The sequence below is a fragment of the Pseudophryne corroboree genome, chromosome 6, assembly GCF_028390025.1.
Source record: "Pseudophryne corroboree isolate aPseCor3 chromosome 6, aPseCor3.hap2, whole genome shotgun sequence".
NCBI lineage: Eukaryota > Metazoa > Chordata > Amphibia > Anura > Myobatrachidae > Pseudophryne > Pseudophryne corroboree.
Window position 1 is genome coordinate 771,062,311 of NC_086449.1, and position 14,072 is coordinate 771,076,382.

Here is a 14,072-nt window from a genome sequence, read left to right on the forward strand (position 1 = left end):
ACCGGAGCGCTGGGACGGGCGGCTTGATGTCCCCGTCTGTGTGATACATAGCGGCTGTTTAGCGTCGTCTGATCTCCCCCTGCTATGCGGCAGGACGGAGTTGGCGGCTGCCGGAGCACTGGGACGGCTTGTCTCCTCAGAAGGTAGTGGCTGTCTTGGCGGGTATGAGCTCCCCCTGCTGTGCGGCGGGACGGAGCTGTATTGTATTCACATTAACCCACACATAGCGGGGCGGCAGCCTGCGCTGACCGCCCCGCTCCCCAGCCTACCTTTCTGTAACTTCTGGCTGTGGCGGGACTTTCTGTATAAGCTCCGTCCAGCTTCAGTGGTGTGACTCATGGCTGCAACGGGGCTTCGTTGTGTAAGCTCCGTCAGCTCTGTAGTCCTTGTGACGCAGTCAGCTTCCAGTGATCTATTGGCTGCGACGGCTTTTTGCAAGCCCGTCCAGCTCTCTAGTCCTGGCTGCTGTTTGTAGAAGCAGTGCTGTCTGTGGCCGTGAGGGTGCTCTTTGTGAGGACCGACACGCCATGCTGTCTGTGGCTGTGAGGGTGCTCTTTGTGAGGACCGACACGCCATGCGCTGCCCGTGCAGCGGCACTATCCCGGACCCATGTTTTTTCAGAAACTGGGAAGGGATGTGCTAAGTTGTAAAAATAAAAATTAAAAATAAAATTTAAAAATAAAAATCCAAGTGTGGCTATACCACAAGCCGATGTTCGTGCTGTGAGCACCGAAAAAACACTGAGACAGTACACTGAGGTACTCGGGGATATGGAGGGGTGGGAGGGTCCTAAATTTGAATATTCAGTGCCTTTGTTCGGCTCCGCCCGTCCATATCCCAAGAGTACTCCAGTGACCCCTAGTGGATGAAAAAGAAATATCTCTCTTGGGAGATCACATTATTGCTTGCCTTGATTTCGGCCAGGCGGGTTCATGAGTTGGGAGCCCTATAGGGTAGACGTCCTTTTTTCATTTTTCAGGAGGATAGGACGGAATTCCGTACAGGAACAGATTTCCTTACAAAGTTTGTTTCGGGGGTTCACGTAAACCAGCCATGCATGGTCCCCTCTTCCTAGGGTCTTGCAGATGGGTCTTGCAAATGGGGACGTGTCTTTGCATGTTGTCCGAGCTTTTAGGGGTATACGTGTAGGTTACATCGACTTTTCCGAAGGTCGGACCATTTGTTTTGTTTTTAGATGGGCCAAAGAAGTTTTGGCCTGCACCTATGCAGTCTTTTGTCTAGACGGATTTGACTTGCCATTCGGCAAGCTTATATTTCCTGTAACACAGGTGTCGGTTCAGGCGGGTGCTTCTACCACCCGATCAGTGGGGGCCTCATGGGCGGATGCCAGAGGTGTTTCCACTACTCAACTTTGCAGAGTGGCAACGTGGTCTTTAGCCCACACGTTCACGAAATATTACAGGTTTGATAACTTTGCGTCCGGAGACTCTAAGTTCGGACGTTTAGTTTTGCAGGCCACCGACAGCACTCCCTCCCTTGGGGATAACTTTGTGACGTCCCCTAATGTAAATGGATGTTCCAGTGTCCCCTAGTGGATGAAAGAGAAAAGAGGATTTTGGTAATCCATTTCTCTGAATCCTCTAGGGGACACTGGACGCCCGCCTCGGTGCTGTCAGCCTGCTGTGTTCGAAGTTCTTGTTTAAACAGTTCGTACAAACAGCGTTCGTTTGTCGGTTAACCGTTTCTTGGATACTGTTTGACATGTACGGTTCGGTTCCTCGCCAGGTGCTATAGTATCATGTCCTATTCTCTCAGTCAAATTTTCCAAACTGAGGGAGGATGGATGTGAAGGGGGAGGAGCCGGCTGTGCACACAATGCTAATTTTAGATTGTGCCACACCTCCGGTTGCAAGCTTCACACCCCTAATGTAAATGGATGTTCCAGTGTCCCCTAGAGGATTCAGAGAAATGGATTTATCGGTAAGTAGCAAAATCCTTTTTTTTTTTTTTTTTTTGTACTGTTTAACTAGACACTGTCTATCATCCGGATACCGTCCACTTTCCCCTAAAGATTCCTTTATATTATACTGTGGCAGGGGATGGGGTGGGCTTTGTCTTTGAAATACTAAGAATACAGAGTTCCAAGGCCCTGCCTATGGATTTAGAAACATCCTATTGCAGGCAGTCTCTGGACAATGCTTTGCTGTATTATGAGAGTGGTTTTGCATTGTTGGATTTCAGTCGAGCGTTAATATCAAACTTAAGATTGAATTCTAGGTATTAAATGCATCCTTGAAAGGTACTTCCCCAGCACCAATAGCAACAGTGCAAGTAGGTGCTGCGGCCAGCTGCCGTGTAGGGGGTCCGGCTAACGCTGTCCCTGACACACAGGCAGACATTGCAGCTGAGAGCTCAGGCAGCTGATCAGATAGAGAGGAAGAGCAGGCGGCGTCTCCGGTTATTGCTGCGTGTCATACTAGAGCAAGTTTAGGCTACTAAGAGTATATGTCAACAAGCTGTGTGGTCTGTTGTACTTGGTAATTGGGGCTATATTTGTAATTAGAACCTAGCGCACCCAACGAAGCAGAAGACTGGTGCATTGGCGTCTCTTCTATCTAAGAACACTGCAGCCACAGTGAAAGCCTCTGTGCCCACAAAGACTCCGCCAGTTGGGAATCTGGCACCAGCGGATGACTCGGAGAGCAGCGACGCAGACAGCGATGAGGAAACAGCTCAGGTATTGGCTACGTATTACCTGTGATGTGATATACAATTGTAGGGCCCGCAGAACTGCTCCCTTTAGAAGTGCTCTCTTTATATTATCTAAGCGTTTACATTTGGTGACTGTAGGTTGTAACGCCAGCAACACCAAGTACAGTAAAGACCAAGGATAGAAAAGTAATTGGCAAGATAGCAAAGACCCCCACACCATCCAGCCTCAAATTAGAGAAGGCCACAAGCCCAATTAAAATGCTGGTCAAATTCAAGCAGGAGCCTGCTGACTACCCTGAAAAGTCTGCTATAAAGGTATTTCCAGTGCATTTTATATTTTTATTAATGGTACTAAATAGAATCATGGTAAATTATTGTCTGGTTTTGCTTTGTTTTGGAGGGAACAGTACTACCATTTTGTTGTGGGATTGGGCACTTGGTAAGACTAAATTTCTCCTGAAGTATGGAGCGTGCAGGGAAGGTACAACCTGCGCGGGAGTCTTCGCTGAAATGGTAGAGCCAGCGCCCAGGCTATAGTGTAGTTCACTGCATGTTCTAGGGAGCCAAGCAGGGACCCTGCCACGAGAGCCACATGTAGTGGCTCTTGCTTTGGGCCTTGGCACCTCATTCTGTTAGTGCAAGAGTGCCTCTGGGATCATTATTGTTGCAGGTAGAGCCTGGGATCCATGCGTCTCCATCGGCACAGGACAGGCAACTGATCAACCGTTACCCAGGTAATTTGAGGAAAAGGCCGTTTGCTCAGTTCCCAGCCTTGGGACTTACATATGAGTAAGGGAGTACATTGTTTCCGGTAACAGGGGCATGGGGCTCAAACCCATCACAGCAGCCCCACACAAGGCATAGGGAGGCTATGGGTGCCCACTTGTAGATTGCTTCCATTTCTCAGTGCTGGCTCCTCGTGGGTGGTACCATCATTTTAGCACCTCCTCCATGGTTATTTTACTGTTGGACAAGCCCATCAGGAAAGTCACTGCATATGGGAGGGGCCAGCAGCAGCATCTCCTCTCATGCCTGGGAAAGAGAGTGTGCGCCCAGTCTGGCACTGATGCCCTGTATATGCCATGGGAGGTGGAGGAGCGGCTCTAGTCTGAGTGTACTGAATGATAGATTGGAGCTAGCCTGGAACAAGTCGCTGTTTTCGGCAATGAACCAGAAGTTGTTTGAGCATGCCAAAGCCAGTGGCTGTGTCTTTGGACACAGCTTCAATGGCCTCTGCAGCACAATTTGCGTTGGACATTCTGAGTAATTCTAGTGTTGCTCAGAGGTCCCGTGCTGTTTGAGCAATTGTTTCATCGTTGATCCAGTGCTGCGTCTTCACACGCCGTCCGCAGAGAAGCCTGCAGTGGATGTCTTTCAGACAGCTGCTGTGTACGAAGACTGTGTGCTGTGCCATTTGCGTCCACCTCTGAATCTTTCCCACTGTTCAGTCCCATGGCTTTCAGGCTTTCTGAGATAGAGTTGACTGTCCTCTACTGGATAATCTGCTTATCAAAGCAAATTCCCTGGCTGTGCTGTGCTCGTTTTCTGGAGATAGCCTAGACCAGGGCTGACCAAACTGGTCCTCAAGATCTGCCAACAGTTCACGGTTTCCAGACCACTTAGCTGGTGCACAGGTGCAGTCATTACTAACTGTCACGTTTTCAAACGTGGTTTGTTCATTCCTAACTGACACCTTCTACTGATCCATAGGTGGTCTGGAAAACGAACTCAAGGACCAGTTTGCCCACTCCTGGTCTAGATCTTTTGAATCTTATATTTGGCTAAGCGCAGAATCCAGTCTGACACCTCAATCGATAAGCGTGAAACCTCTGGGCCTGATTCAAAGTGGGAAGCAGTACCTGTGTCCCACGACAGATTCACAATTATCGGGAATCTGCAGCTGCGCAGAATGGGCCTTTCGTTGCCTGTAGTTCCCCTCTGTTGCTGCTTGATTGCCAGGCAGCGTAGGGATGGCTACGTAACTAGAAACAGGGGCATGTATTTGTTCCTGGCCTCGCAGCCTTAGCTTCCATTGGGCAGCGGCACAAGCGGAGGCTTACTCACCTGGCTGTCTGTGGGGAACATCTCAACCAGTGGATCCCAGCTTGCGACATTTGTCACAGATCTAAAAGCAGAGCTACATCGAGGTGTCTCTTCTACGACTAAGACGTCTCCTGCATGCCCTTCCTAGTGATCTGACGGAAATTCAGTGCTGCTTGCTGGCAGCATCTCTGAATCAGGCCCTTTTTGTCCGACACTTGTTCGCGTGATGATGTTCATACTGGAGGACAAAATCCTCTCTAATGGGTCTTCTGAAATCTCCCAAATGCTTTCGACCTCCAACGCATAGTAGTTACCACTGTTCCATTCAAGATTGATCCAGATTGAACTAATTTCAGAATGCAACAGGTCTCGCCTTCACTTGATCAGCCGGCCTGTCATGTTTTTCCTGAGGTTTCTGTTGGACAACCTCAACAAGATCTGCTCATTTACTGTCTGCATCTGAAAAAGGGGGGCAACAGGTACCAGCCTGGGAGGGATTTGTGCTTCAGCGCTGGTTCTTGGATCCAGGTTAGAGCTAAAGCTCCCTGTGGATGTACTGGAATTTTACAGCAGTTTCATGCTGGAGTTAGAAAACTGGAAAGCCGATTACCCTTCATCTCAGGTCTTTTTCATCTGGAAGTTTTCCATCAAGTTGTGCACCTGGGATAGGCAACCAGATGTCCACTTAATGGCATCTGTTTAACAGCAACTTACACCAGATCACTTACACCAGGATAAGATACTTTTTGGGGGTGTCATTTTGTATGTTTCAGTATATGTCGCCACAGTTAGTATACAGTGTTCTCTCAAGGCTCTCCACAGTTTGGGCAAGATGGCTCACTCCACTACCCTGGCACCGGGTACCTGTTCCCAATCGTAGTCCACGTGGATGGTAAATGAAGAAAAAGTTATATTTGAAAATGTGTCAACCTTTTTAAACCTGTCGACCCTTTGTCTAACTAGGCACTGTCTATCCAGTGTCTGTAACCAGTCTCTTGAAGTCTATTTAATGGAGAAAAATGTTGAGATTTTTATTTTATTTGGAACCAATAAAAGTACATCCAGTGTGGCCTTCACCTATTGCACAGGTTCTCAAACTCAGTCCTCAGGACCCCACACGGTGCATGTTTTGCAGGTCTCCTCACAGAATCACAAGTGAAATAATTAGCTCCACCTGTGGCCCTTTTAAAATGTCAGTGATTAATTAATACACCTGTGCACTTGCTGGGTTACCTGAAAAACATGCACTGTGTGGGGTCCTGAGGACCGAGTTTGAGAACCACTGACCTATTGGATTACTGATCTACATATCCCATGTTTTGAGCAGAATACAGGCATTAGAAATCAGTGGGACTGTATGGGGGGGAAATTCAATTGTTTGAAAAGTCAGTTGGGTGTCTGTTTTTTTTTCCTAACTGAGTCTCTGGGAGGCTCATTGGAGGCATAACCTGTCCCAGAAGATTGCTGCTTCCCATACACTGAACTTTATTTACAAGAGTACAGCATCACTTATAGAAGGAACAGTTTGGCTCCATAAGTGCTTATTTGATCCACTACACCTGTTGGGATGAAAGCAACATCTATACAAAAACATTCAGGTTCCATAAGTATATGCAAATAGTTATCGGTGACTATGCTGAATGCACTAACTTAGAGCAACTGAAGGAATATACGGTGCCACTGTTTTTTTTTTTTCTTTTGTTTTTTTTTTGGTGACTTTTATTTTATAGAACTATTAACAATCCAATTTATATTTTGATTGGCATATCTATTAGATTTACTTACATTTTCAGCACAGGTTTATAACAATACATGTTTAGTTGAATAATATAATTGCCCTTTTATCTCTATACACCCAGTATCCCCCTGCAAGGAATGAGAAAATTGCGTTTGCTTCATTTCTTATTTCCCATTTCAGTGGGGCCTTAGTAGCAGGGCATTGGATTGGTTTTACTTTTCGTTGGTGGTGTTTTTTTGTTTTTCCTGTGTTCGTATACTTGGGGCCTGCATCTGAGTCGCTCTGTGTATGTGACTGGATTTTTGGCACTCAGACACAGAACAGAGTCAAATGCATGGTCTGTGGAATTCAGTGGGCGTTCCTGGCAGGTAATGGAGTAGTAGCTGAGCAGATGTAGGCGTGTCACTGTAAGCGGCTATATCCAAAGATGCACAGCTGCTTACTCAGGCTGCCATAATCTGGTGGAGAATCTGCACCTGCCACAGTGCTGGTGTAAGTTTCGGTGGTGCGTCTAAATGAGCGCCGAGACAGATTTTCTTACCACAAGATGTTGCAAGCGGGCATCTCGATAATAGGATTATTATATTAGCATTGGAAATGTTTATTGGAACCCGATGACTTTTATATTCTGGGTATAGTGTGTAGAGGACTAAGTATAATCTATTTCAGTGGTTCTCAGATTTGGAGTTTGAGAACCACAGGTCTATTTAAATGAAGAGCCACATACCCTTTTCTCTATCGTCCTAAGTGGATGCTGGGGTTCCTGAAAGGACCATGGGGAATAGCGGCTCCGCAGGAGACAGGGCACAAAAAAGTAAAGCTTTACTAGGTCAGGTGGTGTGCACTGGCTCCTCCCCCTATGACCCTCCTCCAGACTCCAGTTAGATTTTGTGCCCGAACGAGAAGGGTGCGATCTAGGTGGCTCTCCTAAAGAGCTGCTTAGAGAAAGTTTAGTTTAGGTTTTTTTTCTTTACAGTGAGTCCTGCTGGCAACAGGATCACTGCAACGTGGGACTTAGGGGGAAAGTAGTAAACTCACCTGCATGCAGAGTGGATTTGCTGCTTGGCTACTGGACACCATTAGCTCCAGAGGGATCGAACACAGGCCCAGCCGTGGAGTCCGGTCCCGGAGCCGCGCCGCCGACCCCCTTGCAGATGCTGAAGCGTGAAGAGGTCCGGAAACCGGCGGCTGAAGACTCCTCAGTCTTCATAAGGTAGCGCACAGCACTGCAGCTGTGCGCCATTTTCCTCTCAGCACACTTCACTGGGCAGTCACTGAGGGTGCAGAGCGCTGGGGGGGGGCGCTCTGAGAGGCAAATATAAACCTTATACAAGGCTAAAAATACCTCACATATAGCCCATAGGGGCTATATGGAGATATTTAACCCCTGCCTGACTGGAAAAATAGCGGGAGAAGAACCCGCCGAAAAAGGGGCGGGGCCTATCTCCTCAGCACACGGCGCCATTTTCTGTCACAGCTCCGCTGGTCAGAACGGCTCCCAGGTCTCTCCCCTGCACTGCACTACAGAAACAGGGTAAAACAGAGAGGGGGGGCACATTAATGGCTATATATATATATATATTAAAGCAGCTATAAGGGAGCACTTAATATAAGGATATCCCTTGTATATATAGCGCTTTGTGGTGTGTGCTGGCAGACTCTCCCTCTGTCTCCCCAAAAGGGCTAGTGGGTCCTGTCTTCATTAGAGCATTCCCTGTGAGTTTGCGGTGTGTGTCGGTACGTGGTGTCGACATGTATGAGGACGATATTGGTGTGGAGGCGGAGCAATTGCCAAATATGCAGATGTCACCCCCCAGGGGGTCGACACCAGAATGGATGCCTTTATTTGTGGAATTACGTGATGGTTTATCTTCCCTTAAACAGTCAGTTGAGGACATGAGGCGGCCGGACAATCAATTAATGCCTGTCCAGGCGCCTCAAACACCGTCAGGGGCTGTAAAACGCCCTTTGCCTCAGTCGGTCGACACAGACCCAGACACGGGCACTGATTCCAGTGACGACGGTAGAAATTCAAACGTATTTTCCAGTAGGGCCACACGTTATATGATTTTGGCAATGAAGGAGACGTTACATTTAGCTGATACTACAGATACCGTAAAACAGGGTATTATGTATGGTGTGAAAAAACTACAAACAGTTTTTCCTGAATCAGAAGAATTAAATGACGTGTGTGATGAAGCGTGGGTTGCTCCTGATAAAAAGTTGATAATTTCAAAAAAGTTATTGGCATTATACCCTTTCCCGCCAGAGGTTAGGGCGCGCTGGGAAACACCCCCTAAGGTGGACAAGGCGCTCACACGCTTATCCAAACAAGTGGCGTTACCCTCTCCTGAGACGGCCGCACTTAAGGATCCATCAGATAGAAAGATGGAAGTTATTCAAAAGAATATATACACACATGCAGGTGTTATACTACGACCAGCTATAGCAACTGCCTGGATGTGCAGTGCTGGAGTAGTTTGGTCAGAATCCCTGATTGAAAATATTGATACCCTAGATAGGGACAATGTTTTACTGTCGTTAGAACAAATAAAGGATGCATTTATCTATATGCGTGATGCACAGAGGGATATTTGCACACTGGCATCTCGGGTGAGTGCTATGTCCATTTCAGCCAGAAGAGCCTTATGGACACGACAGTGGACAGGCGATGCGGATTCAAAACGTCACATGGAGGTTTTGCCGTATAAAGGGGAGGAGTTATTTGGAGTTGGTCTATCAGACTTGGTGGCCACGGCTACTGCCGTGAAATCCACTTTTTTACCTCAAGTCACTCCCCAACAGAGAAAGGCACCGACCTTTCAACCGCAGCCTTTTCGCTCCTACAAAAATAAGAGAGCAAAGGGCTTGTCGTACCTGCCACGAGGCAGAGGAAGAGGGAAGAGACACCAACAGGCAGCTCCTTCCCAGGAACAGAAGCCCTCCCCGGCTCCTGCAAAAACCTCAGCATGACGCTGGGGCCTCTCAAGCGGACTCGGGGACAGTGGGGGGCCGTCTCAAAAATTACAGCGCGCAGTGGGCTCACTCGCAGGTAGACCCCTGGATCCTGCAGATAATATCTCAGGGGTACAGGTTGGAATTAGAGACGGATCCTCCTCATCGTTTCCTGAAGTCTGCCTTACCAACCGTCTCTTCCGAAAGGGAGAGGGTGTTGGAAGCCATTCACAAGCTGTACGCTCAGCAGGTGATAGTCAAAGTACCCCTATTACAACAAGGAAAGGGGTATTATTCCACTCTATTTGTGGTACCGAAGCCGGATGGCTCGGTAAGGCCTATTCTAAATCTGAAGTCCTTGAACCTCTACATAAAAAAGTTCAAGTTCAAGATGGAGTCACTCAGAGCAGTGATAGCGAACCTGGAAGAAGGGGACTTTATGGTATCCTTGGACATCAAGGATGCGTATCTACACGTTCCGATTTACCCCGCACACCAGGGGTACCTCAGGTTCATTGTTCAAAACTGTCACTATCAGTTTCAGACGCTGCCGTTCGGATTGTCCACGGCGCCTCGGGTCTTTACCAAGGTAATGGCCGAGATGATGATTCTTCTTCGAAGAAAAGGCGTATTAGTTATCCCATACTTGGACGATCTCCTAATAAGGGCAAGGTCCAGAGAACAGCTGGAGACAGCTTTAGCACTATCTCAAGAGGTGCTAAGACAACACGGGTGGATTCTGAATATTCCAAAATCCCATTTAATCCCGACAACTCGTCTGCTGTTCCTAGGAATGATTCTGGACACGGTTCAGAAAAAGGTTTTCCTTCCAGAGGAAAAAGCCAAGGAGTTATCCGATCTGGTCAGGAACCTCCTAAAACCAGGAAAAGTGTCAGTACATCAATGCACAAGAGTCCTGGGAAAAATGGTGGCTTCTTACGAAGCAATTCCATTCGGCAGATTCCATGCAAGAATATTCCAAAGGGATCTGTTGGACAAATGGTCAGGGTCGCATCTGCAGATGCACCTGCGAATAACCCTGTCACCAAAGACAAGGGTGTCACTTCTGTGGTGGTTGTAGAAGGCTCACCTATTAGAAGGCCGCAGATTCGGCATTCAGGATTGGATCCTGGTGACCACGGACGCCAGCCTGAGAGGCTGGGGAGCAGTCACACAAGGAAGAAACTTCCAGGGAGTATGGACGAGTCTGGAAAAGTCTCTTCACATAAACATTCTGGAACTAAGAGCAATCTACAATGCTCTAAGCCAGGCGGAACTTCTCCTGCAAGGAAAGCCGGTGTTGATTCAGTCGGACAACATCACGGCGGTCGCCCATGTAAACAGGCAGGGCGGCACAAGAAGCAGGAGTGCAATGGCAGAAGCTGCCAAGATTCTTCGCTGGGCGGAGAATCACGTGATAGCACTGTCAGCAGTGTTCATCCCGGGCGTGGACAACTGGGAAGCAGACTTCCTCAGCAGACACGATCTTCATCCGGGAGAGTGGGGTCTACATCCAGAAGTCTTCAACATGTTAATAGACCGTTGGGAAAGACCAATTGTAGACATGATGGCGTCTCGCCTCAACAAGAAACTGGACAAATATTGCGCCAGGTCAAGAGATCCACAGGCAATAGCTGTGGACGCACTGGTAACTCCTTGGGTGTACCAGTCAGTGTATGTGTTTCCTCCTCTGCCGCTCATACCAAAGGTATTGAAGATCATACGGCAAAGAAGAGTAAGAACAATACTAGTGGTTCCGGATTGGCCGAGAAGGACTTGGTATCCGGAACTTCAAGAGATGCTCACGGACGAACCGTGGCCTCTACCTCTGAGAAGGGACCTGCTACAGCAGGGTCCCTGTCTTTTTCAAGACTTACCGCGGCTGCGTTTGACGGCATGGCGGTTGAACGCCAGATCCTAAAAGGGAAAGGCATTCCAGAAGAAGTCATTCCTACCTTGATTAAGGCACGGAAGGAAGTCACCGTGAAACATTATCACCGCATTTGGCGAAAATATGTAGCGTGGTGCGAGGATCGGAGGGTTCCGACGGAGGAATTCCAACTGGGTCGTTTCCTACATTTCCTGCAATCAGGATTATCTATGGGTCTCAAATTGGGATCCATTAAGGTTCAAATTTCGGCCCTGTCAATATTCTTCCAAAAAGAATTGGCCTCTGTCCCTGAGGTCCAGACTTTTGTCAAGGGAGTACTGCATATACAGCCTCCTGTGGTGCCTCCGGTGGCACCGTGGGATCTAAATGTAGTTTTAGATTTCCTCAAATCCCATTGGTTTGAACCATTGAAAAAGGTGGATTTGAAATATCTCACATTGAAAGTGACTATGTTACTAGCCCTGGCCTCTGCCAGGAGAGTATCTGAATTGGCGGCTTTATCTTATAAAAGTCCTTATCTAATCTTCCATTCGGATAGGGCAGAACTGCGGACTCGTCCGCATTTTCTCCCTAAAGTGGTATCAGCATTTCATCTGAACCAACCTATTGTGGTGCCTGCGGCCACTAGCGACTTGGAGGACTCCAAGTTGTTGGACGTTGTCAGAGCCTTAAAAATATACATTGCAAGGACGGCTGGAGTCAGAAAATCTGACTCGCTGTTTATATTGTATGCACCCAACAAGTTGGGCGCACCTGCTTCTAAGCAGTCGATTGCTCGTTGGATTTGTAACACAATTCAACTTGCACATTCTGTGGCAGGCCTGCCACAGCCTAAAACTGTAAAAGCCCACTCCACAAGGAAGGTGGGCTCATCTTGGGCGGCTGCCCGAGGGGTCTCGGCATTACAACTCTGCCGAGCAGCTACGTGGTCGGGGGAGAACACGTTTGTAAAATTTTACAAATTTGATACCCTGGCAAAGGAGGACCTGGAGTTCTCTCATTCGGTGCTGCAGAGTCATCCGCACTCTCCCGCCCGTTTGGGAGCTTTGGTATAATCCCCATGGTCCTTTCAGGAACCCCAGCATCCACTTAGGACGATAGAGAAAATAAGAATTTACTTACCGATAATTCTATTTCTCGGAGTCCGTAGTGGATGCTGGGCGCCCATCCCAAGTGCGGATTATCTGCAATACTTGTACATAGTTATTGTTAACTAATTCGGGTTATTGTTAAGGAGCCATCTTTAAGAGGCCCTTTCTGTTGTCATACTGTTAACTGGGTTTAGATCACAAGTTGTACGGTGTGATTGGTGTGGCTGGTATGAGTCTTACCCGGGATTCAAAATGCCTCCCTTATTGTGTATGCTCGTCCGGGCACAGTACCTAACTGGAGTCTGGAGGAGGGTCATAGGGGGAGGAGCCAGTGCACACCACCTGACCTAGTAAAGCTTTACTTTTTTGTGCCCTGTCTCCTGCGGAGCCGCTATTCCCCATGGTCCTTTCAGGAACCCCAGCATCCACTACGGACTCCGAGAAATAGAATTATCGGTAAGTAAATTCTTATTATTTGGCTCATGGAAGTTCAGTATGTTTTTTTTGCAAAGTCCCAGACAGGACAGGAGCAGGAATATAAAACAAGACTAAGCAGAGATGAAGGGACTGATTGAATGCCGCCTGCGTCCAATTTTGTGTATTTTTCTTTCCTCCTTTTTGAAGGCTGCAAAGAAGGAAGAGGCTCCCACACCGGCTGCCGTAAAGCCGGCGCGAGGGAAACGGGCCAGAAACTTGGCTAAGATTCCGGAGTCCTCTCTCCCTGCCACCAGGCAGTCCAAGGCCAAAGCTACGGCTAAAGCACCAGTCAGCCAGACTGTAGCTGTCAGCTCAAGCGACGACTCGGACAGTGAGGAAGATTCTGTGGAGAAGGTACTTCTCACTCTTCGGATTACTATTGTCAACTAATGGGTGAATGAAGTGTGGTGTAGAACTGCCACCACAAGCAATGTCGGCGTTCTGGGTCCTGCTCTGCTGTACATGGGAGTATGTATGTATGTATGCTCTTGAGCAGGTTTGGCACTCCCAAAGCAACACTGTAGAACTTAGCCGGTGACTCCATAAAAAATAGATATACTTGAAGATGCGGCACTCGTAGCAATAATAAATCACTCAATACATCTTTTTGAGTATCAACAACGTTTCAGTTGTCTCGCCAACTGTCGTCAGGTTTTATCAAATGATTATAAAAACAAAACACACCTTTATACAGCCACACCATCAGTGAATTCCCGCCAGCTCGTCCGGGACCGCTCACCCGGCGGGCGGCCAGGGACATGACATCATTGCGCTACGACGGCGCTGTGTAGTGAGAAACCCGTCACCATAGTAACAAGACGCATAACCACGGATCTAGGAGTGAATGAATAGATACAGTGAATTTGAAGTAGAAGCAACATAATAGCTATTCACATGTATTATCACTGTCAATTAACACATACAGGGATTTACACAAAGCTGGAATAAGAAATTGATGCATTTAACCCTTTAGGATGAATTACCTTGAGCCTGGCTATCCACCTTGCTTCACATTGTAGCAGTTTGGGTGCCCTGTCTCCTCCTCTAATATCAAGGGGTATATGGTTTATCATTCTATACCTTATGCTGTTGATCGGATGTTTATTTTCCATAAAATGCCTTGCGACAGGTTGTTCACTCTGGCGAGACTCGATGGCATTACGGATGGCCGATCGGTGTGCAGTCATCCTCTCCTTACATTTTC

The 14,072-nt window shown here is 47.8% G+C and overlaps 1 protein-coding gene across 9 annotated transcripts in view; it reads left to right on the forward strand.

Moving 5' to 3' along the window:
- TCOF1 (treacle ribosome biogenesis factor 1) overlaps positions 1-14,072 on the forward strand; it is a 231,621-nt gene that overhangs the window by 125,480 nt on the left and 92,069 nt on the right. For 6 of the 9 annotated variants that reach the window (XM_063928639.1, XM_063928641.1, XM_063928647.1 and 3 more), the window contains 3 exons: positions 2,525-2,698; positions 2,812-2,988; positions 13,016-13,222. In XM_063928639.1, coding sequence (XP_063784709.1) covers positions 2,525-2,698; positions 2,812-2,988; positions 13,016-13,222 — 558 coding nt within the window. The remainder of the gene's footprint in view (positions 1-2,524; positions 2,699-2,811; positions 2,989-13,015; positions 13,223-14,072) is intronic. The other 3 variants (XM_063928644.1, XM_063928643.1, XM_063928645.1) reach the window with 3 other exon arrangements.